At 49.6% G+C, this 22,708-nt stretch overlaps 1 protein-coding gene across 2 annotated transcripts in view; it reads left to right on the top strand.

Moving 5' to 3' along the window:
- The window catches only part of SESN2 (sestrin 2), a 25,198-nt gene extending 2,490 nt beyond the window's left edge, over window positions 1–22,708 (top strand). Inside the window, exons 2-10 of one of the 2 annotated variants that reach the window (XM_055261340.2) lie at window positions 8,716–8,781; window positions 11,529–11,726; window positions 12,138–12,320; window positions 12,433–12,645; window positions 13,211–13,361; window positions 14,431–14,549; window positions 15,219–15,409; window positions 19,308–19,452; window positions 20,944–22,708. In XM_055261340.2, the coding sequence (XP_055117315.1) occupies window positions 8,716–8,781; window positions 11,529–11,726; window positions 12,138–12,320; window positions 12,433–12,645; window positions 13,211–13,361; window positions 14,431–14,549; window positions 15,219–15,409; window positions 19,308–19,452; window positions 20,944–21,030 (1,353 nt within the window). In that variant the 3' untranslated portion in view covers window positions 21,031–22,708. The remainder of the gene's footprint in view (window positions 1–8,715; window positions 8,782–11,528; window positions 11,727–12,137; window positions 12,321–12,432; window positions 12,646–13,210; window positions 13,362–14,430; window positions 14,550–15,218; window positions 15,410–19,307; window positions 19,453–20,943) is intronic. The other variant, XM_063631498.1, reaches the window with a different exon arrangement.

Here is a 22,708-nt window from a genome sequence, read left to right as displayed (position 1 = left end):
AGGCTGGACCTAACCAGACTGACAGTTCGCACTCCCCCACCACTACCAGCAGCAGAGATAATGGACAACTTGTCATTTATTATGCACCTACTAGATACCAGACTCTGAGTTTTTTTCGCCTTTAACCTAAGTCCTCAGGACTAAGCCAGCAAAATACAATCTACGCTATAGTCCCATTTTACAGGAAGAACATTGAGGCCCACGATGGGCTCAGAAAGAGGCTCTCTTCATTAACCCCACTGAATAGCTTGTTCTTTGGCCTTATGATTTCGGAGATTGCATGGCACTAGGAGCTTCTAGTTGCTTTAGTTTACAGGCCTAGAGTGTGGTGGAGGTTGTATTCTGGACCTTGGATTTGGTGGAGTGCTATGTGACCCCAGGAAAATCTCTGCTCTTCTCTGAGTAACGTGGTTTCTGGGGATCCTACCTCCGTCGGTGCATGGTTCGTGCCCTGGTTTTTGTTAGCTTGCTTACCCTTCTCTGCCGTGATGTAGGAGCGCCATGTGGAGGAATGGCTCTTCTCCTGCAGCTTCTCAGCGGTGTGACTTCTTTGGAAAGGTGGAAATAATGTTACTTTTGAGAACGCCTGAACACTAGACAGCAAGAGTGCTGGGTTCATGTCCCAGCCCTCCTGCTCACTTGCTGTGTGTGGCTTAGCCAGTAACCACTTCTCCGATCTGTAGTTTCTTGCCATGGGGATTTTACAGTATCTCTAAGGACTGTTGGGAGAATTAACTCAGAATACAAGCAAAGCCTGAAGCACTGTGACTGGAACATAGTAACTGCGTGAAACTTGCTTGCTATTATCAGAACGTGCCCATGGCACGCACAGCTTTCTCCAGAGTGTCTCACAAGGGGGTGCCCGAGCCTGTTCCTGAGATCAAACACTGTACACCCCTGTCTGGGACAGTGCCTGGGAACTGGTCTAGGGAGAAAAGTCTTTGAGGGAGGGGTCTTTACACAGAAGCCATGTTTCCTCAGTGGAGAAAACTGCTGCTATCTGGGAGGTTTCTTTTTCTTTTCTTTTCTTTTTTTTTGAGATAGAGTGTTGCTTGTTGCCCAGGCTGGAGTGCAGTGGCACGATCTCAGCTCACTGCAACCTCTATCTCTCAGGTTCAAGCAATTCTCCTGCCTCAGCCTCCCTAGTAGTTGGGATTACAGGCACGCACCACCATGCCCAGCTAATTTTTGTATTTTGTATTTTTAGTAGTTTCACCATGTTGGCCAGGCTGATCTTGAACTCCTAACCTCAGGTGATCCACCTGCGTTGGCCTCCCAAAGTGCTGAGATTACAGGCATGAGCCACGGCACCTGGCCTATCTGGGAGATTTCTGTGTATTCCTCTCTCGAGAAAAGAGGACCTTGGGACGGTTTCTGCTTTGAGTAGTGGCGTCCTTAGAAGACAGCAGGGGGCTGATCTTTGAGTCAGGTGCCCGAGGCCCAAGAGAAGACCCAGGCGTGCAGCTCCCTTAACTCCCTGTCACTTCACCACACACTCCCTTTCAGGAGCTCATTGCCTTCAGATGTGTGTATCTTCAGAAAGTTCCAAGGGCTTCACTCTGGTACTGGTAGTATTGGGCTCCGGAATAACTTTCTCAGCCGGATGCAATGGCTCATGCCTGTAATACTAACACTTTGGGAGGCCGAGGCAGATGGATTGCTTGAGCCCAGGAGTTCAAAACCAGCCTGAAACCCCGTCTCTACAAAATATACAAAAGTTAGCCAGGCGTAGTGGCGTGCGCCAGCTACTTGGAAGGCTGAGGTGGGAGGATTACTTGAGCCTGGGAGGTGGAGGTTGCAGTGAACCGTGATCATGCCTCTGTACTCCAGCCTGGGTGACAGAGCAAGACTCTGTCTCAAAAAAAAAAACAAAAACAAAAACAAAAAAAAAAACAGAAAAAAAAAAACAGGCTGGGCGCTGTGGCTCGCACCTGTAATCCAAGCACTTTGGGAGACCAAGGTAGCTGGATCACGAGGTCAGGAGATCGAGACCATTCTGGCTAATACAGTGAAACCTGTCTCTATTAAAAATACAAAAAATTAACCCTGCGTGGTGGCACACGCCTGTAGTCCCAGCTACTTGGGAGGCTGAGGTAGAATTGCTTGAACCCAGGAGGCAGAGGTTGCAGTGAGCCGAGATCGCTCCACTGTACTCCAGCCTGGGTGACAGCGTGAGACTCCGTCTCAAAAAAACAAAACAAACTTTCTCAGACATCATTTCTTCTTCAGGGAAGCCCTTCCTCCCCCACTAGATAAGTCCCCTTGCACACCCTCCTCCAGTCCCTCCATTGTAGGAACTTTGGTCCCAATTATGTGAAACAGTCCCTTGCTGGAGGTACCCTGCAGGTCTCATCCCCAGCACTGCTCTTTGCACCTAATAAGTGTTCATGACTAGTTGCCCCTTGCTGGCTAGCTGACCCTTGTGAACTATTCCAGCCGTGGAGTCAGATCTGAATTGTGCCCGTTTGGGAGAGGACCTCTCTGAGCCTCTCTGACTTGTCTCCAAAGAAGGGATTATAAGAACTGTTTCCCTCTGGGTGGTTGGGAGGAATTGGCACAATCAGATGTGTGAAGCACTTAGCGTGGTTCCCAGCTCATGATGGGCAGACAAGTGTGTGGCACCACTCACTCACACCCCTCCACCCTGCCCACTCCAAGGCTGGAGGTCCTGGGCTGCTTGGGCTGTATTTCTGTATCGTCTTCTCAGGCATAAACCCAGGAAAATATCTGAATTCAGCTGGGGGTGAGAGAAGGAGAAATAGTGTCTGTTCCTTCCCAGCTGGCAGAGTGGGTAACCAGGTGTCTGTAGCTGAGTCCAGGGACTTACAGGCTCTATAAAGGATAATATAGGGTAACCGAGAATAAAGTCTGGGGCTTCTCCAAGAAGCGGATATGGGTAGTGGACAGAACCCTTGGAAGCCAGACTGAGCTGAGTTCCACTCTTCAAGGCTGGGGCCGCTTCCCAAAGCTGTTATTGTGAAGTGAAATGGACCTTAGAAGGCAGATAGCCCTGGGTTCAGATCTCAGATTGGCTACTTGTCAGCTGGTGCCTAACCTTTGAACCCTTAATCTTTCCTTGTGTGCAAAATAGAGACTCTGCCGCCACCCCAAAACAGATGAAAATTAGATGGAACCTGTGTGCAAGTACCTGAGTTAATTTAAAAGTTAACATATAGTAAGTGCTTAAATTAAGATCCATGCCAGGCATGGTGGCTCATGCCTGTAATCCCAGCACTTTGGGAGGCTGAAGTGGGAAGATCGCTTGAGCCCAGGAGTTTCAGACCAGCCTGGGCAACACAGTGAGACCTCATCTCTATTTAAAAAAAAAAAAAAAGGCCAGGCACGGTGACTCAAGCCCGTAATCCCAGCATTTTGGGAGGCCAAGGTGGGCGGGTCACGTCTCTACTAAAAATACAAAAATTAGCCGGGCATGGTGGTGCACGCCTGTAATCCCAGCTACTTACGAGGCTGAGGCAGGAGAATCGCCTGAACTCAGCAGGCGGAGGTTGCAGTGAGCCAAGATCGCACAACTGCACTCCAGCATGGGTGACAGAGCGAGACTCCGTCTCAAAAAAAAAAAAAAAAAGCCGGGCACGGTGGCTCACGCTTGTAATCCCAGCACTTTGGGAGGCCGAGGCGGGCGGATCACGAGGTCAGGAGATCGAGACCACGGTAAAACCCCGTCTCTACTAAAAATACAAAAAATTAGCCGGGCGTGGTGGCGGGCGCCTGTAGTCCCAGCTACTCGGAGAGGCTGAGGCAGGAGAATGGCGTGAACCCGGGAGGCAGAGCTTGCAGTGAGCCGAGACTGCGCCACTGCACTCCAGCATGGGTGACAGAGCGAGACTCCGTCTCAAAAAAAAAAAAAAGAAAAAGAAAAAATTAGGAGCCAGGCACAGGTCTGGGGCCATTATCCTCTTTTTACCGTTTGTGTGAAGACCTTCATGTTGAATGACCACCTAAAGGGTTAACTTTAGTATTCCTGCTGCCGCATGTGATCTGTTTAGTTGAAACTATGAAAATACCCAACACTGGTCCTCCCTCTGTCACACACTAGCTGTTATTTTGGACAGGTGACCTGACCCCTCTGTGTTGCACTTTTTTGTTCTGTTACGTGGAACTGGAATCATGCCTTTATCAGGTCTTCTGAACCTGTACCATCTAATATGGTAACCCCTCACTACATGTGGCTATTTAAATTTAGATAAATTAAAATTAAATAAAATGAAAAATTTTTTGTTGCATTTGTCACATTTCAAATGCTCAACCACAGTGACTAGAGACTCTCACCTTGGACAGTACCGATATAAAACATTCCATCATAGCAGAAAATTCTGTTGGACCATGCTATGCTAGGCACTGGGGTAACAACAAGGAACGAGATTCAGTGTGTGCCCCCAAGTGCGACAGGTGCTGTGACTGGAGCTTCTCATTCTTGGTGAGTCCCAGAGGCAGCAGCCTGGAGACTATTGCGACCTTGAGAAGTTTAGAGAATGGGGAATCATTTCTGCACTTGCAGAAACCTGGGTTGTATCCCAGTCCTCCTACTGCCTTCTTGCCTGAGTAGCCAGAAGTGAGTTGACCTCTTTGAGCCTTGTTCCTCGTCTGTAATATGGAAGCCCTAGTAGTAGCTTCTGCCCTAAAGTCCAGGTGGTGCATGTGAAATTAATGCTTAGCCAGTGGTAACCAGACTTGTTATGTACCATTATTATTACTGACTCCCCACTCCAGGGAATTGGGGCAGGGAGGGCTGACTTGGAGGGGTCATTTCTTGGCAGTGGTATGCTGCCCTGCCTGCTTCCTCTGCCAGGATCGGGGAAGCATTCGGGGTATTGGGGCCGCGGATTCAAATCTACTTGCTTTTGCCTTCAGGGCTTTCTACTGTCTGTTCCCTCTGGCTGGAATGCTGGTCCCCCTAGTTTTTGGGGTGTTTGTTTTGAGACGGAGTTTCGCTCTTGTTGCCCAGGCTAGAGTGCAATGGCGCGCTTGGCTCACCGCAACCTCTGCCTCCTGGGTTCAAGCAATTCTCCTACCTCAGCCCCCCAAGTAGCTGGGACTACAGACATGCACTACCACGCCTGGCTAATTTTTTGTATTTTTAGTAGAGACGAGGTTTCTCCATGCTGGTCAAGCTGATCTCGAACTCCCAACCTCCAGCTGATCCGCCGGCCTCGGCCTCCCAAAGTACTGGGATTACAGGTGTGAGCCACTGCGCTCGGCCTGTTTGTTTTTTAAGAGAGGGTGTCCTGCTGTGTTGCCCAGGCTGGTCTCAAATTCCTAGCCTCTGGTAATCCTCCCCCACCAAGCCTTCCAAAGTACCAGGGTTACAGGTGTGAACCACCCCACCTAGGCCCCCTAGATCTTTACAGGCCTTCCTGCTTTCTCATCATTTAGATAACAGCTCAAAGACCACCTCCTCAATGGCTTTTCCTGTCTACTTACACTAAAATATTGTACACTCTCCCTCCCCATCATACAGTTACTGGTTTATTTCACTTACTTTATAGAATCTGTGCTTTGAAATCCTGTTTATCAGATTCTTAATTATATGAAGGCCGAGTGCTTTGTCTTTTCACTGCTGTATTCTTGCTGCTTGCAATATAGCCATCAAAAATATTTGTTGAATGAACAAATTAATTGTTTCCAGCTAGAAAGCACTTAGCATAGTGCCTTATACTTGAGAAACTGATCAATAAATGGTATAAACAATGGTCCTCACCCTGGCTGTTATGCTGGGGCCCCACCCCAGACAACTAAACTAGAATTGCGGGAGATGGGACCTTGGCATTATTATTTTTGTAAAGCTTCTCAAAGGATTCTAATGTACTGCTTGGGTTGAGAAGCCCTTGTTTGATACAGCAAGGAGGTTGATGATACCTGACTTTTTATTAAGTGCTTATTGTGATGGAGGTATTGAGGTAAGCTATACAGTGTTATCTCCTGAAATCCTCATCACTAGCCAGTGAAAGGAGTTACTGTTATCCCCATTATTTGGTAAGGAAACTGAGGCTCATAAAGCTAAGGGATAGCAGGTGGTGGAGCTGTCGTTTGAATTCATGCAATTTGTGTCAAGAGCCCCATCTTTTTTTTTTTTTTTTTTGAGACAGAGTCTTGCCCTGTTGCTCAGGCTGGAATGCCATGGTGCGATCATAGCTTGCTGTAACCTCAAACTCCTGGGCTCAGGCAGTCCTCCTGCCTCAGCCTCCTGAGTAGCTGGGACTACAGGTTGTGTGCCACCATGCCCAGCTAATTTACTATTTGTAGAGACAGGGGTCTCACTATGTTGCCCAGGCTGGTCTCGAATTCCTGGCCTCAAGCCGTCCTCTCGCCGCAGCGTCCCAAAGTGCTGGGATGAGCTGCTGTGCCAGCCAAGGGCCCCTTTCTTTTAACTACATTGTATATTGTTGTTGTTGTTGTTGTTATTGCTGAAAATGTTGATGGATCCAGACCCATGACTTAGAGCTCCTTTTGACAATTCCTGGGTCAGATTTTGGAGTGAGTTGGGATTCCCAAGGCAATTCCTACCCTTCCCTAGCACCCCTGTTGGGCCGTCTCTGCCTCCCCCAGTTCTGCTCCACCCTACCCTGCTGTGGCTTGCTATTCTGTCCTCAGGTCCCCTGAGGTGGAGGCCCAGTTTGTGGAGTCAGCAATCCTTATCTCCTATACAGAGCTGTTGGGCTTTTTCTTTGGTGAGGGGGAGGGAAGCTCCAAAGGGGAGTGCTTAGGGATTGTGGTGGTTACTACGCTGAACTTGAACCAGCCTGGCCCGGAAGTTCCCAGAAGTGTGGGCTGAAAGGGGCCTGCAGTCAGCTCAACTCCCTTTTTGAAGGTGGCTGGGCTACTTTACCAGGATTAAGGCCTAGAGAGTTCAGGCCTTTAACTTTCCCCAGCCACATAGCAAGTTAGTTGCAGAATTGGTACCTACCCCAGACACTTTGTAGTCTCCTGGAGTCCCAGAGCTCTGCCTCCTCGGTGGGCTTTTGGCTATCTGAGAAGGAAGGTTCAATTACGGTTTTTAGTTCCCGGATACCTGAGGGCTGGTACTAAGTCTGGATCTTAATGGGGAGGGGAGAACTGGCGCCTCCTATCCCTGTCCAGTGAGAGCATGGCTCTGATTTGGGTAAACTGTAAACAAGACCAGTGCTGAGAACCACCTCCACTCTCAGATTAACAAAATAAATGAATAGGTAGAGCATCCTTCCTGAACCCCATCTCTAGGACTAGGAGAAGCAGACGTAGTGAGTACATGATTTTAGCAGAGGCTCCAACATGTAACAGGTCAAAACAGTTGCTCCCATCAGCCTTGTACACCCTGCTCAGATTCCCTCCGTGCCTTTCTGCTTTCTCTGTCTTCATTCACAGACTAGTATGAATGACCTGGTGCTGCTCTCCACTAAATGTGATGTGGTATCAGGGAAACAAAACAGACAATTTGATGACTGTGTTTTTAGAAGCAAAAGCCCTGGGAATTTTGGGGTCATAAGTGAGGGCCAGAAAAAGGTTCCTAGATGTTGTGGTTTAGCTTTGCAAAAGGAGTGACCACTGGGACTGGGCCGGTTGTATGTGGAAGCCCATGGGAGGGGGAGGTAGGGTTTTAAGCCAGTTGATCAGATTTATATTCAGAAAGTTAATGTGGCTACTGGGTAGAGGATGGATAGGAGAGGCCAGGGCTGAGGAGGCCGGGGGACAACTGGTGAGGTTGTGAGTAGTGGTCCAGACAAGAGCGGGTGGTAGTTGATGAGGTGGTGGTGGTGGAAGGACAGATAAGCAGCCAGGCATGGTGGCCCCCATCTGTAATCCCAGTGCTTTGGGAGGCCAAGGCAGGAGGATCCATTGAGCCCAGAAGTTTGAGGCTATAGTGAGCTATGACTGCACCACTAAAGAAGAAGAGGCCAGGCGCGGTGGCTCATTCCTGTAATCCCAGCACTTTGGGAGGCTGAGGTGGGCGGATCACCTGAGGTCGGGGATTTGAGACCAGCCTGGCCAACATGGAGAAACCCAGTCTCTACTAAAAATATAAAATTAGGTGAGTGTGGTGGTGCATGCCTGTAATCCCAGCTACTCGGGAGGCTGAGGCAGGAGAATCACTTGAACCCAGGAGGTGGAGGTTGCAATGAGCCAAGATCGCACCATCGCACTCCAGCCCGGGCAACAAGACCAATACTCTGTCTCAAAAAAAAAAAAAAGGAAGAAGAAGGAAGAAGGAAGAGGAAGGAAGGAAGGAAGAAGGAGGAGGAGGGAGGAGGAGGAGGAAGAAAGAAAGAAAGGAAGGAAGGAAGGAAGAAAGGAAGGAACATGTGAGAGAAATTGAAGCTGCTTCTGAAGCATCTGGGGTACTTGGTTACCAGGCTTCAGGGTGCAAACTGTGGGGTGTTCTTGTGTAAGTTCTCTGGGACCACTAAGAAGGTGGCCTCCTGGGGATGTGCAGCATGGTGGCTGTATAGTTCCTTCTCCAGGACTCTCCCGTCCCGCAATGCTGGGATTCTTGGGTCCCAGCCCAGTTCCTGAAGAACTCAGCCTGGAGTGAGCCCTCTTTCTTGATTACCCTTCCAAACATGTGTATATCTCCCATCTGGCTCCACCATCCAAAGTATGCTAGAAAAGTGGGTTTAACAGTTCAGTGTAGCCCCTTGGATAGGAGGAAGAGGCTGGATAGGTAATAATCCTCTTTATTCTCCCTTCTATCGCAGACTAACCTCGTATGTTTCCTCCCAGGAGCAGAGGGAGAGCCGGACTCGGCGAGGCCCTCGAGGGCCCAGCGCCTTCATCCCCGTGGAGGAGGTAAGCTTGGAAGGGGTTAGGGATCTTTGGTCCCTGGGAAGAAAGGACATGGCATATTGGTGGGCAGGCATCTTTTCCTGTTCTTTAAATTGCAGCTTTTAAGCTATTCCTTTCTGATTTCTGATTCATTTAATTCACGAAACGGCTCTGTGAAGCAGGCACTATCAACTCCATTTTACTGGGAAGAAACAGGCTCAAAGAAATAAAGTGCTAATAGCCAGGTAGTGGCCAAACTTTTTTTTTTTTTCATGGCCAAACTTTTGATTCCTAGATCAGTGCCTGCTTTCCCTTAAGAAGACAGAACTGTCGGCCGGGCGCGGTCGCTCACGCCTGTAATCCCAGCACGTTGGGAGGCCGAGGCGGGCAGATCACGAGGTCAGGAGATCGAGACCATCCTGGCTAACACGGTGAAACCCCGTCTCTACTAAAAAAAATACAAAAAATTAGCCGGGCATGGTGGCGGGAGGCTGAGGCAGGAGAATGGTGTGAACCTGGGAGGTGGAGATTGTAGTGAGCCAAGACTGGCCACTGCACCACTGCACTCCAGCCTGGGCGACAGAGCAAGACTTTGTCTCAAAAAAAAAAAAAAAAAAAAAACAAAAAAAAAGAAGATAGAACTATCTATCTCATCCATGACCATACATTACATGTTCTTTTCTGTTTTAAAAATAATATGCTTATTATTTTAAAAATTTCCATTGTTTCAGAAAGCTCTGATCTCCTGTATCCTCCTGCACCCTGCAGAGATCATCACTGTTAACCATTTGCCACTGTTTACTGTGCCTTTTTCAAGCCAATACTTACTTTCAGTACAGAACCAAGGTCATAGTTTACAACTTGTTTTTTTGTTTTGTTTTTCACTTAATACAAGAAAGACATCTTTCATCTACTGAGTCAGTTCATTCATTCATTTACTTAACATATCTACTGAATGATTAATCTATGTCAGGCACTGTTCTGGTTGCTTGGGATATAGTAGTGAACAAGACAGACAAAAGTCTTTGCCATTATAGAGCTTACATTCTAGTGTGTTGGGATAGTGGAGATACCTTCAAAACATGCAGAAAAATGTAAAACTAGTTTCCTCATTTTATTTGGCCATCAATGAACAAGGACACATTTTTTGTTTTGCTGGGCACAGTGGCTCACGCCTGTAATCCCAGCACTTTGGGAGGCCGAGGCAGGCAGATCACAAGGTCAGGAGATCGAGACCATCCTGGCTAACACGGTGAAACCCCATTTCTACTAAAAATACAAAAAATTAGCCAGGCGTGGTGGCGGGCGCCTGTAATCCCAGCTACTCGGGAGGCTGAGGCAGGAGAATGGCGTGAACCCGGGAGGCAGAGCTTGCAGTGAGTAGATATCGTGCCACTGCACTCCAGCTTGCGTGACAGAGCGAGACTCAGTCTCAAAAAAAAAAAAAAAAATTGTTTCCTGTCTTTGCTTTTCCTAAATGTGTAGGGCAAGTGGTTAATGAGCTAACAAACATTTACCCTCCCTCTAAACCGCTTGTTCCTCTACTCCTTTGTAAATATAAGGCGAACAACCACTTGCTGATTATTTATGTCTGTTGCCCAGAATTCTAAGCTCAAGTATTGCTCTTGTGTTTAATTTTTTCATTTATAAATGACCACCCTTTTTTTTGTTGTTGTTGTTGAGACGGAGTCTTGCTCTGTTGCCCAGGCTGGAGTGCAATGGCACGATCTTGGCTCACCGCAACCTCTGCCTCTCGGGTTCAAGCAATTCTCCTGCCTCAGCCTCCTGAGTAGCTGGGATTACAGGCATGCGCCACCACGCCCAGCTAATTTTGTATTTTTAGTAGAGATGGGGTTTCTCCATGTTGGTCAGGCTGGTCTCAAACTCTGGACCTTAGGTGATCTGCCCATCTCTGCCTCCCAATATGCTGGGATTACAGGTGTGAGCCACCGTGCCCAGCCCACTCTTTTATAATAAAGAAAAGAAACAGGCAGCCAGGCGCAGTAGTTCACGCCTGTAATCCCAGCACTTTGGGAGGCCAAGGTAGGGGGGATCACTTGAGCCCAGGAGTTGGAGACCAGCCTGGACAACATAGTGGGACCCCGTCTCTATTAAAAAGAAAAAAGAGTTAAAAAAAAAGAAAGAAATAGGCTTTGGAGTTCATCTGGGTTTGAATCTGCTTCTGTTATTTATCAGATCTGTGACTTTGAACAAGGAACAAAACTTCCTGATTTCCTCATCTGGCAAAGTGGGGGAAATAATAGTATTCACCTCACAGGCTTATTGGCAAGATCCCATGAAATCATGCAGAGAAAACCGTAAGCTCAGAGATGGCGTGGAGACAGCACTCAGGAAATGTGAACTATTTGGCACCCGCCCCATGGTTATATGCATTTGCAGTGTTAGAACAGACACTCCATGAAGGGAGGAGAAACTGTACTTTTACTCTCTGTGCCTGATTTTTCCTACCTAAAAATGGAGAAACAGAACTCTAATTTTATAGTTGTTGTAAGCGTTAAATAAGTTAAAATATGCATGCGTGAACAGTGCTGGGCACATAGCATTGTATGTGTAAGTACTGGCCATTATTGTATAATGTACCTAATAAGTGTTCATTGAATCACTTATTACAATATCTGATCCTCCGCATTCTTTTTGGACATGGTGGTAGTTTTTAGTTTCTTGCCATTAAAAGCCCACTGGAAGAATACATTGGTCTCTTTGAGTGGGGCAGGAGGGAAACCCATGCTCTCCCCGCCTTTGTTTGGCAGGTCCTTCGGGAAGGGGCTGAGAGCCTCGAGCAGCACCTGGGGCTGGAGGCACTGATGTCCTCTGGGCGAGTGGACAACCTGGCAGTGGTGATGGGCCTGCACCCTGACTACTTTACCAGCTTCTGGCGCCTGCACTACCTGCTGCTGCACACGGATGGTCCCTTGGCCAGCTCCTGGCGCCACTACATTGCCATCATGGTGAGCCTCTCTGGGCCTGACACTTGGAGAGGTGGCTCTGTGGGAGTTCTGTCCTTTGATCTCTTTTCTGGGAGCTTTGTGAGCTGATTCCATAGACAAGCAGGGAAAGCCCTGGCTTTATCTAACTGTAGAGTTTTGGGTTTTTTGTTTTTCTTTTTTCTCGGAAGGAAAATTTTAGGTTTTGAAGAAAGGCATCGTTAGTGCTTGTGTTACGTACAGATTGGCAAACTGAGGTGCAAAAGGGAATCAGGTGGCCTGCAAGCTGGTGGCAGAGCTGGGGTTACTTAGAACTTAGGTTTCCTGCCTCCTGGGCAACAGTGAGCCCTACAACCTCTCCCCTGATGGGGTACCCACCCTGAGCCAGGCACAAAGGGAGGAGGGTGACTCAGGCTCTGTCCACTACCTCCGCAGGCTGCCGCCCGCCATCAGTGTTCTTACCTGGTGGGCTCCCACATGGCCGAGTTTCTGCAGACTGGTGGTGACCCTGAGTGGCTGCTGGGCCTCCACCGGGCCCCTGAGAAGCTGCGCAAACTCAGCGAGATCAACAAGTTGCTGGCGCATCGGCCATGGCTCATCACCAAGGAACACATCCAGGTGCAGGGGTCAGAGAGGCGGGTGTCAGGTAGCACAGAGGCCTGGCTGGTGCCTGGTGGGTAGCCCAGGGCAGGCACTGAGCAGCCCTGACCTCCCCTCTTGTCCCTTCCAGGCCTTGCTGAAGACCGGCGAGCACGCCTGGTCCCTGGCTGAGCTCATTCAGGCTCTGGTCCTGCTCACCCACTGCCACTCGCTCTCCTCCTTCGTGTTTGGCTGTGGCATCCTCCCTGAGGGGGATGCAGATGGCAGCCCTGCCCCCCAGGCACCTACACCCCCCAGTGAGCAGAGCAGCCCCCCGAGCAGGGACCCATTGAACAACTCTGGGGTAAGTCACGGGTCTGGGTCTTGATCGGGGAGGAAGCAAGCATGACCTGTGGTCCTTGGGTAGAAGCTACTGCTTCCCAATCTCTGGTACCTGCACTACCTGCTGCTGTGAGAGACCATAGAAAAGTTATTCGACTTTGAAGCTTAGTTTCCTCATCTGTGAAACGGGGAGATAAAGACCCTCTACTCACACTGGGCTGTGAGGGTTAAATGGAATACCATGTGACTGACACTGTGTATAAGCCACAGACTCAAAGGCTGTTGGTTTTAGCACTTTAAAACTACAAAGTTTACCTTTTACTCTATAATGTGGCCTTGTTTGTTTTAATACAAAAATACAGATACTTTAAAAATTCCTGCTCAGGGAAGATGTGTCTATTCTGTAGCTTTGTAAACGTCACTTTAGGAAGCACAGACCCCACGCGCTGTCCACACAGAGGCTGGTACGGAGGATGCCCTGGGCCTTTGTGAGCGTTAGGAAGGCCTGGCCTGTGGGAAGGATGAGTGGAGCTTCCCAGAGGCCGAAGGAGGAGGAGTAGCTGGTCACCACTGGGCCTGTCCTGCAGGGCTTTGAGTCTGCCCGCGACGTGGAGGCGCTGATGGAGCGCATGCGGCAGCTGCAGGAGAACCTGCTGCGGGATGAGGGGACGTCCCGGGAGGAGATGGAGAGCCGCTTTGAGCTGGAGAAGTCGGAGAGCCTGCTGGTGACCCCCTCAGGTACAGGATCACAGGCATCCAGGCTCCCGGAGCTGCTCCTTCTTTTTTTTTTTTTGCGACGAAGTCTCGCTCTTGTCACCCAGGCTGGAGGGCAGTGGCGCGATCTCAGCTCACTGCAAGCTCCGCCTCCCGGGTTCACGCCATTCTCCTGCCTCAGCCTCGAGAGTAGCTGGGACTACAGGCGCCCGCCACCACGCCCAGCTAATTTTTTTTTTTGTATCTTTTAGTAGAGACGGGGTTTCACCGTGGTCTCGATCTCCTGACCTCGTGATCCGCCCGCCTCGGCCTCCCAAAGTGCTGGGATTACAGGCCTGAGCCACCGCGCCCGGCCAGTGGCACGATCTTGGCTCACTGCAACCTTCACCTCTAGGGTTCAAGTGATTCTCCTGCCTCAGCCTCTCCGAGTAGCTGGGACTACAGGCGCCCGCCACCAGGCCCGGCTAATTTTTTGTATTTTTAGTAGAGACGGGGTTTCACCGCGGTCTCGATCTCCTGACCTCGTGATCTGCCCGCCTCGGCCTCCCAAAGTGCTGGGATTACAGGCCTGAGCCACCGCGCCCGGCCTCAGAGCTGCCCCTTCTTAGGCTATCTCTGGTGAGGAGGAGCCGCCTCCTGCATTCCAGAGGCAGCCACTTCTCAATCTCCCGTCCAGGAGGTTCTGAGCATGGGCCTTGGGCTGAGACCTGGCTTTGAACCCTGGACTGCTAGCCTTTCCGGCTGTGCGACCACTGACGAGTCACTTCCTATCTCAGGGCTTCAGGATTGCCGTGTGGGGTTAGTGGGGCAGTAGAAGCAAAGATCTTAGCACAGAGCCTGGCCCAGGGGGAACCGCTCCATAAATAACTGCCACTATTATTGTTACCAGGGGCCTCGCTTCATGGGACCATGGGCCTGATCCACCCCTCCCCAAGGCCTGGCTCCAGCTGAAGTCTTGCCCCACTCACTATAGCAAGGGGCTTTTTTTTGGCCCTCTGTTCTGCCTTCCCCTCCCGCTTTTGGTGATTAATCAGGGGTGGACCCCTGCGTGCCCCATGCCTCAGCCTCACTGTGGCGTCTTTCTGGTCCTCAGTTGACATCCTGGAACCCTCTCCACATCCAGACATGCTGTGCTTTGTGGAAGACCCTACTTTCGGATACGAGGACTTCACTCGGAGAGGGGCTCAGGCGCCCCCTACCTTCCGGGCCCAGGTAGGGCTCTCTCTGCTAGTCTTGGCCATTGCTCCACATTTACGAACAAGCAGTGGGTGCATAGTTCGAGTGGTTATAGAGTTAGGTACCCAGCTGGGCATGGCAGCTCACACCTGTAATCCTAGCACTTTGGGAAGCCAAGGTGAGAGGATTGCTTGAGCCCAGGAGCTTGAGACTAGTCTGGGCAACATGGCGAAACCCTGTCTCTACAAAAACATTTAAAAAATTAACTGGAAGGTGGTGCATGCCTGTAGTCCCAGCTACTTGAATGGCTGAGGTGGGAGGATCGCTTGAGCTGGAAGGTCAAGGCTGCAGTGAGCTGTGATCGCGCTACTGCACTCCAGCCTGGGTGACAGCAAGACCCTGTCTCAAAAAAAAAAAAAAAATAGAGTCGGGTACATTATTTCCCTCAAGATTCCACGAGGGCAGTGGAGTCCCTGTGAATCCTTAAGGGACCCATCTATACCCTAAGCTCAGGGGTTGGTGATCATAAGGAGAAGGTCATCACCAAAATGTACCTTCCTTGACCTCTCAGGCCCAGAGCAAGCAGCACATTAGGTTTATGACACCAGGAAGGAGAATTATGCAGATCCCAGGTCCAGAGGATGGGGGTCTCTCTGGCTGGTCTTGGGCTGCAAAGACTCACCAATCCCTTCCTACCTACCTAAGGATTATACCTGGGAAGACCATGGCTATTCACTGATCCAGCGGCTCTACCCTGAGGGTGGGCAGCTGCTAGACGAGAAGTTCCAGGCAGCCTATAGCCTCACCTACAATACCATCGCCATGCACAGCGGGGTGGACACCTCCGTGCTCCGCAGAGCCATCTGGAACTATATCCACTGCGTCTTTGGCATCAGGTGAGCTCATATCCCTTCATTTGGGGCATGTGTGCACTGCAAGTCTTCATTCTGGGTTCACAGTTGTTTCCATTTTCTTTTTGGTTTTTTTTTTTCTTTTCCTTCTTGCCTATACTGTTTTTCAAAGCAAATTGTGATTTTAAAAGATGATAGTACTCACTGTTTGAATGTTGTAAATGAAACTCTTTAATTGCACTCCCAGAGATAATTATTGTTTGATATATATGTACATATATATACACACACACACACACACATATACACACATATACATGCATATACACACACACACTATATATATGTAGAGAGAGTTATGTTTGTATTTCCATTCCAAGTAGTAATTCTTCTCTCATAATAAATAAGGACAACATAAATGCTCAGTAGGGGACTTTAAATAATGATACGTCTATTCAGTGAAATATTATGCAGCTGTTAAAAATTACAATAGGCCGGGCGCAGTGGCTCATGCCTGTAATCCCAGCACTTTGGGAGGCCGAGGTGGGCGGATCATGAGGTTAGGAGTTCGAGACCAGCCTGACCAACATGGTGAAACCCCATTCTACTGAAAATACAAAAATTAGCTGGGTGTGGTGGTACACATTTGTAATCCCAGCTACTCAAGAGGCTGAGGCAGGAGAATTGCTTGAACCTGGGAGGCGGAGGCTGAAGTGAGCCGGGATCATGCCACTGCACTTCAGCCTGGGTGACAGAGCAAGACTGTCTCAAAAAAAAATTACAATAGAGGCCAGGCGCGGTGGCTCACGCCTGTAATCCCAGCACTTTGGGAGGGCAATGTGAAAGGATTGCTTGAGAACAGGAGTTCAAGACTAGCCTGGGCAACATAGTGAGACCCCCATCTCTACAAAAAATTAAAAAATTTGCCTTTGTGGTGGCATCACTGGAGGCCAGGAGTTCGAGACCAACCTGAGCTACATGGTGAAACCCCATCTCTACAAAAAATAACAAAAATTAGCCAGCCACAGTGGCTGACGCCTGTAGTTCCAGCTACTTAGGAAGCTGAGGCAGGAGGATCCCTTGAGCCCAGGAGGCAGAGGTTACAGTGAGCTGAGATCATGCCACTGTGCTCCAGCCTGGGCAACAGAGCAAGACGCTATCTCAAATAAATAAAATTGAAAAACACAGATAGCAAAAAAGAAAATAAAGGCTGGGTGCAATGGCTCACACCTGCAATCCCAGCACTTTGGGAGGCTGAAGCAGGAGGATTACATGAGGCCAGGAGTTTGTGCCTCAGCCTGAGCAACATAATTAAGATCTATCTCTACAAAAAAATAAAAATTAGCTGAGTGTGATGGTGCATGCCTATAGTCCCAGGTATTCTAGAGGCTGAGACAGGAGGATCACTTGTGCCCAAGAGCTCAAGGCTATAGTGAGCCATGATTGCACCACTGCACTCCAGCCTAGGCGACACAGCAAGACCCTTCACTAAAAAAAATAAAATAAAGTAAAATAAAATAAAAATTGTCCATTATACTATCTGCTCTTACTATTATCAGTTCTCTTGTTCCTGTCTTTTTCTTTCCTTTTTTTTGAGACAGAGTTTCGATCTTGTTGCCCAGGCTGGAGTGCAGTGGCATGATCTCGGCTCACTGCAACCTCCGCCTCCCGGGTTCAAGGGATTCTTCTGCCTCAGCCTCCTGAGTAGCTGGGATTACAGGCATGTGCCACCACGCCCAGCTAATTTTGTATTTTTAGTAGAGATGGGGTTTCTCCATGTTGGCCAGGCTGGTCTCAAACTTCTCACCTCAGGTGATCTGCCCACCCCAGCCTCCCAAAGTGCTGAGGTTACAGGCATGAGCCACCGCACCCAGCCTTTTTTTTTTTTTAATTAATTAATTAATTTATTTATTTTTAAGACAGAGTCTCACTCTGTTGCCCAGGCTGGAGTGCAGTGGCTCAATCTCTGCTCACTGCAACCTCTGCCTCCCAGGTTCAAGCAATTCTCCCTGTCTCAGCCTCCTGAGTAGCTGGGATTACAGGCACGTGCCACCATGCCCAGGTAATTTTTTATATTTTTAGCAGAGACAGGGTTTCACCCTGTTAGCCAGGATGGTCTTGATCTCTTGACCTCATGATCTGCCCACTTGGCCTCCCAGAGAGCTAGGATTACAGGCGTGAGCCACTGCACCTGGCTTTTTTTTTTTTTTTTGAGACAGAGTCTTGCTCTGTCACCCAGGCTGGAGTGGAGTGGAGTGATCTCAGCTCACTGCAACCTCCAGCTCCTGAGCTCAGGTGATCCTTCTGCCTCATCCTTCTTAGTAGCTGGAACTACAGGTGGGTGCCACCATGCCCAGCTAATTTTTGCATTTTTAGTAGAGATGATGTTTCACCATGTTGGCCAGGCTGGTCTCGAACTCCTCACCTCAAGCTATCAGCTTGCCTCAGCCTCCCAAAGTGCTGGGATTATAGGCGGGAGCCACCACACCTGGCACCTTTCTTCTTCTATGCACAAGTAACAAAAGCATATATAATTTACAAAAACAACGTCAGTTGCCATTTCCTTCCCTCCTCATTTCAGTTGTTTTATTCATTTACTCAAACATGAGCATGTTTTAGTGAACACATGATTTTTTTCCCTGCCTTTCTCACTTAACAGTTTATACCACACACCAAACAATTATCCCCCAATTTTAAAAAAGGTACGTGCTCCTCGTAGAAAGTTTGTGTTTCTGTGTATTACTAGCTGTAAATCATATTTCACTGAATGGGTTGAGCTATACTTAATGAACCATCCTCTTACTCTAGTCACTAGTAGGTTTCCAACCCATGGCTGGCCAAGGACAGGCTTCTTAGAATGTGGCTCAGGCTGGTTTCCGCCCAGCCCTCAGGTCCAGGCTTCTCCACTCTCCAACATGGTTCTTGCTCCTATTTCTTTGTCTTCCAAATCTGCCCTCCAGTTTCCAGCCAGTCATTCCTCTATCTACACTGATCTGTTTTGACATTGGCTCCCCTCGCTCACCAGACTGGGGATGACTAAGTGGCTTCTAGACTCATCACCAACTTGCTTTTTGGCTTTGAAGAAGTTAGTCATCTTCTCCAGGGCTTAGGTTGCCCATTTTTAGAATGAGTACAAGCTCCTTTTTACCCTTATCCTCTTCCTTCTCCTCCACTGACCTCCTCCTCTACCTTCCATGGCCTTTACTACAGAGTAGTGGATATGGCCCCTGAGCTAGGCAGAGCTGGGTTTAAAACCCATTCCTGGCCGGGCGTAGTGGCTCACGCCTGTAATCCCAGCACTCTGGGAGGCCGAGGCAGGCAGAGTTCGAGACCAGCCTGACCAACATGGTGAAACCCCATCTCTACTAAAAATACAAAAATCAGCTGGGCACAGTGGTGTGTACCTGTAATCCCAGCTACTCAGGAGGCTGAGGTAGGAGAATTGCTTGAACCCGGGAGGCTGAGGTTGCGGTGAGCCGAGATCACGCCATTGCACTCCAGCCTGTGTGACAGAGCGGGAATCCGTCTCAAAAGAAAAACAAAGACCATTCCTTGCTGTATTAACTAGGGCAAGTGACTTCCTTTCTCTAAATCTCAGTTTCCTCATCTATAACGTGGGGTTGATGAATGTAGCAGATTGCATACACCATCCAATCGTGTACACAACAGTGTAGAGTAGTTTTGAGGATTCCACATGGCACATAGTTGGTATTCAATACAGCATGCTCATTCTCTGCATTCCTTGACGTGGTCCCCTGCCAATGTGGCAGCCTGTGATACACAATATCAGCTGTTTCTCCAAGAGGAACTAGGCTTCTTGTTGCTTCTACCTTCTGACTTTTCTCAGCACTCTCTGTTCTTCCCTCTGTAGGGTGGGGTTGGGGGGAGGGAGCTGCCTCTGGGAAGAGAGCGTGAGTAATGCTGCTGGGACCTTTCCATTCAGATATGATGACTATGATTATGGGGAGGTGAACCAGCTCCTGGAGCGGAACCTCAAGGTCTATATCAAGACAGTGGCCTGCTACCCAGAGAAGACCACCCGAAGAATGTACAACCTCTTCTGGAGGCACTTCCGCCACTCAGAGAAGGTATGACCCATACAGGCAGGGCAGGATGGAAGTAGACAAGCCCAGCCAGTGGAGAGGGCAAGGGGTTAGGACCCAGTGAGAGTCCCCACACTGAGTCTGTCCTGCTAGGTGGGACGCCTGGGCCTATTCCTCTGGATTGAAGTCCTATTCCACTGTGAGATTTCAGAGTCTGTTTACTCACCTGTAAAATGGGAGTGTGGGTGCCTGCTTCACATTAGTGGTAGCTTGGTGGACCTGGGTTCAAATCATAACACTATCTCTTGATAGCAGTGTGACTTTCGGCAAGTCACATCATCTTGCTGAGTTTTTTTTTTGTTTTTTGTTTTTTTTTTGAGATGAGTCTCCTTTTGTTGCCGAGGCTGGAGACCATCTTGGCTCACTGCACCCTCCACCTCCCAAGTTCAAGCGATTCTCCTGCCTCAGCCTCCTGAGTAGCTGGGACTACAGGCACGTGCCACCACCCCTGGCTAATTTATTGTATTTTTAGTAGAGATGGGGTTTCACTGTGTTAGCCAGGATGGTCTTGATCTCCTGACCTTGTGATCCACCTGCCTCGGACTTCCAAAGTGCTGGGATTATGGGTGTGAGCCACCATGCCCGGCCTCTCTGAGCTTTTTATCCTTTTTTTTTTTTTTTTTTTTTTTTTTGAGACAGAGTCTTGCTCTGTTGCCTAGGCTGGAGTGCAGTGGTGTGATTTCAGCTCACTGCAGCCTCCACTTCCTGGGCTCAAGTGTCCTCCCAACTCAGCCCCCAGAGGGCCTGAGGCAACACCAGCTGATTTTTTAAATTCTTAGTAGAGAGAAGGTCTCACTGTGTTGTCCATCCTGGTCTCAACCTCCTGAGTTCAAACGATCCTCCTGCCTCAGCCTCTCAAAGTTTTTTGTTTTTGTGATGGCGTCACACTATATTGTCCAGGCTGTATTTGAACTTCTGGACTCAAGTGATCCTCCCGCCTCAGCCTCCCAAGTAGCTGAGATTTTATCTTTATAATGGGAATAAATACTGCTGTATTTCAAGGTTGCTGGGAAGATAAAATTTAAAAAGTACATAAACCTCTGCAACCTCCGCCTCCCGGGTTCAAGCGATTCTTCCTGCCTCAGCTTTCCAAGTAGCTGGGATTACAGGCACCCACCACCACGCCCAGCTAACTTTTTGTATTTTTAGTAGAGATGGGGTTTCACTATGTTGGCCAGGCTGGTCTCGAACTCCTGACCTCCTGATCCACTCGCCTCGGCCTCCCAAAGTGTTGGGATTACAGGCGTGAGCCACCGCACCCGGCCGTTTTAGCTTTAAGGAATACAGAGCTTAGTCGTGATAGGAATGAATGTGCTTGTCCTTGTACTAAACTGCTCAGAGCCTTAGCAGATGCTGGGGCAGCTCTGTAGGAAAGGAAATGGTGAGGTGGGTGGGTCAGATATCGAGGCAGTGTGGGAGGGGTGTGGGGGGTGAGGAGTGACATCAGTTGCCAACATGCCTTCCTCTGTGTCCCAGGTCCACGTGAACTTGCTGCTCCTGGAGGCGCGCATGCAGGCCGCTCTGCTGTACGCCCTCCGCGCCATCACCCGCTACATGACCTGACTCCTGAGCAGGACCTGGGCCCGGTTCAGCTCCCCACAAGGACTTCTCTGTCTGGAGACAGCCCCAGACTCTTTTGTGTCTCGTGCCCACCCTCCCCACGCTGGAGTGGGCTTGTGTGTGATGTGCAGTCCCAAAGCCACGCCCTCCCTTCTCACTGGAACGGACAGTTCATTGCACTGACTCTGGGATCTCAGCCCTGCTTCTGGGAGCTGGAAGAGCACTAGGAGATCCTAAGGGACCACACCCTTCCTCCTTCCCCTGCCCCCAGAGGCAGAGGGCACAGGAAAGAAGACGGGCCAAGCTCGGACGTAATGTGCCACAAGTGTTGTGGCTTTCCTGAACTGGGAAGTCCCTGGCTGGCCCCCGAGGGAGAGGGGCAAATGCCTCTGGGACTGACACTCCAGGCAGCGTTGCCTTCTCTCCCCTGTCATTCCCAGGTTTCATTACCTCCTACTTGCCATTCACCCATCAATGTGAAAGTCAGGGTCACAGCTGGTCTGTGTGTCCAGTTCCCTAAAAGCCTATTCTGTTGGGCAGCCTGAGGCTGTTGCCTGAATCCTAGTTCAGTTTTTTTACTTCCTTTGCCCTTTTTTCCTTTTCTCCATGCTTAATGGTGTGAGGCCTCAGGAGAGAGGCCAAGTACATAAAAAAAAAAAGCAGATTATCTCTAGAGAGTTTGAGCCTTTGCTGGTCACATTGCCTTCTGAAGAGGAGGGAGTATTAGATTATAAATCCTCTTTATTTTGGTCCTTTATGCTTGAGGTTCCAACCTGGAGCCACGGTGTGTGAGAGGAGGAGGAGAGGGAGAATTCTGTTCTCCCAGAGCTGCCCCTGCCTCGCAGAGGCCGGCACCCTCCTCTCCTGCCTCCAGTGGCCCTGCCACCGATGTCTGCCAAAAAGTTGAGCCTTTCTAGATGGCTTAGGTGGCACCATGGCTCAGCAGGAGGGGCGGGAGGCACCAGGGTTCTTGTTTGGACCCTGCCCCTGGGCCATGGCCAGGTGACCATGGCTACATTGCCAAACCTCTGACTGCCACAGCTGCAGACTGAGAGGGTGGGTCTGAGTCCCCACAATGTCTGAAGCTGCCCCTGGGATTCTCAGGCCAACCTGCCAACAGCAAGCGGATTTTCTTGCAAGATCAGGGACCCCACTTCTGCAGCCAGTGTCTCCTGGGTGCCTTCTGAGGACTCTCACCCCCATCCCAGTATCTCATCTGTCCCCTCTCCTGGGGCTTAAGTGGATTGCTTCGAGGCAGAAGCAGCCAAGGACCGATTCCAGGCACTTTCTGTAGCAAATGACTGTGAATTACGACTTCTCTTGCCCTTCTTCTAGCAGTCTGTGCCTCCTCTCTGACCAGTCTGGAGGACACTGAAGAAAGGCAAGGGCCGTGCTGCTGCTGGGCGGGGCAGGAGAGGAGCCTGGCCAGTGTGCCACATAAGATACCCGTGCAGGCGCGGAGAAGCAACCGGCATCCCACTCAGGCCTGAAAGCCCTCCCTGCAAGAAGGTGTGCAGGAGAGAAGAGGCCCCGGTGTGGGGATTTGGGTTCTAGAGGGGATGTGATGACTGTCCACTGGGTGGGTAGGGAGTGGTATCCAGTGTTCAAGTGCAGAAATCTTTGGCTTTGCTACCAGTTCCATATGATGAGAAATAAACGTTCGCTGAGGTTTTGTTTCATA

Source organism: Symphalangus syndactylus, chromosome 22, assembly GCF_028878055.3.
Source record: "Symphalangus syndactylus isolate Jambi chromosome 22, NHGRI_mSymSyn1-v2.1_pri, whole genome shotgun sequence".
Lineage (NCBI taxonomy): Eukaryota > Metazoa > Chordata > Mammalia > Primates > Hylobatidae > Symphalangus > Symphalangus syndactylus.
The sequence above is the reverse complement of the archived record's forward strand: the minus strand, read 5'-3'. Positions and strand labels throughout refer to the sequence as shown.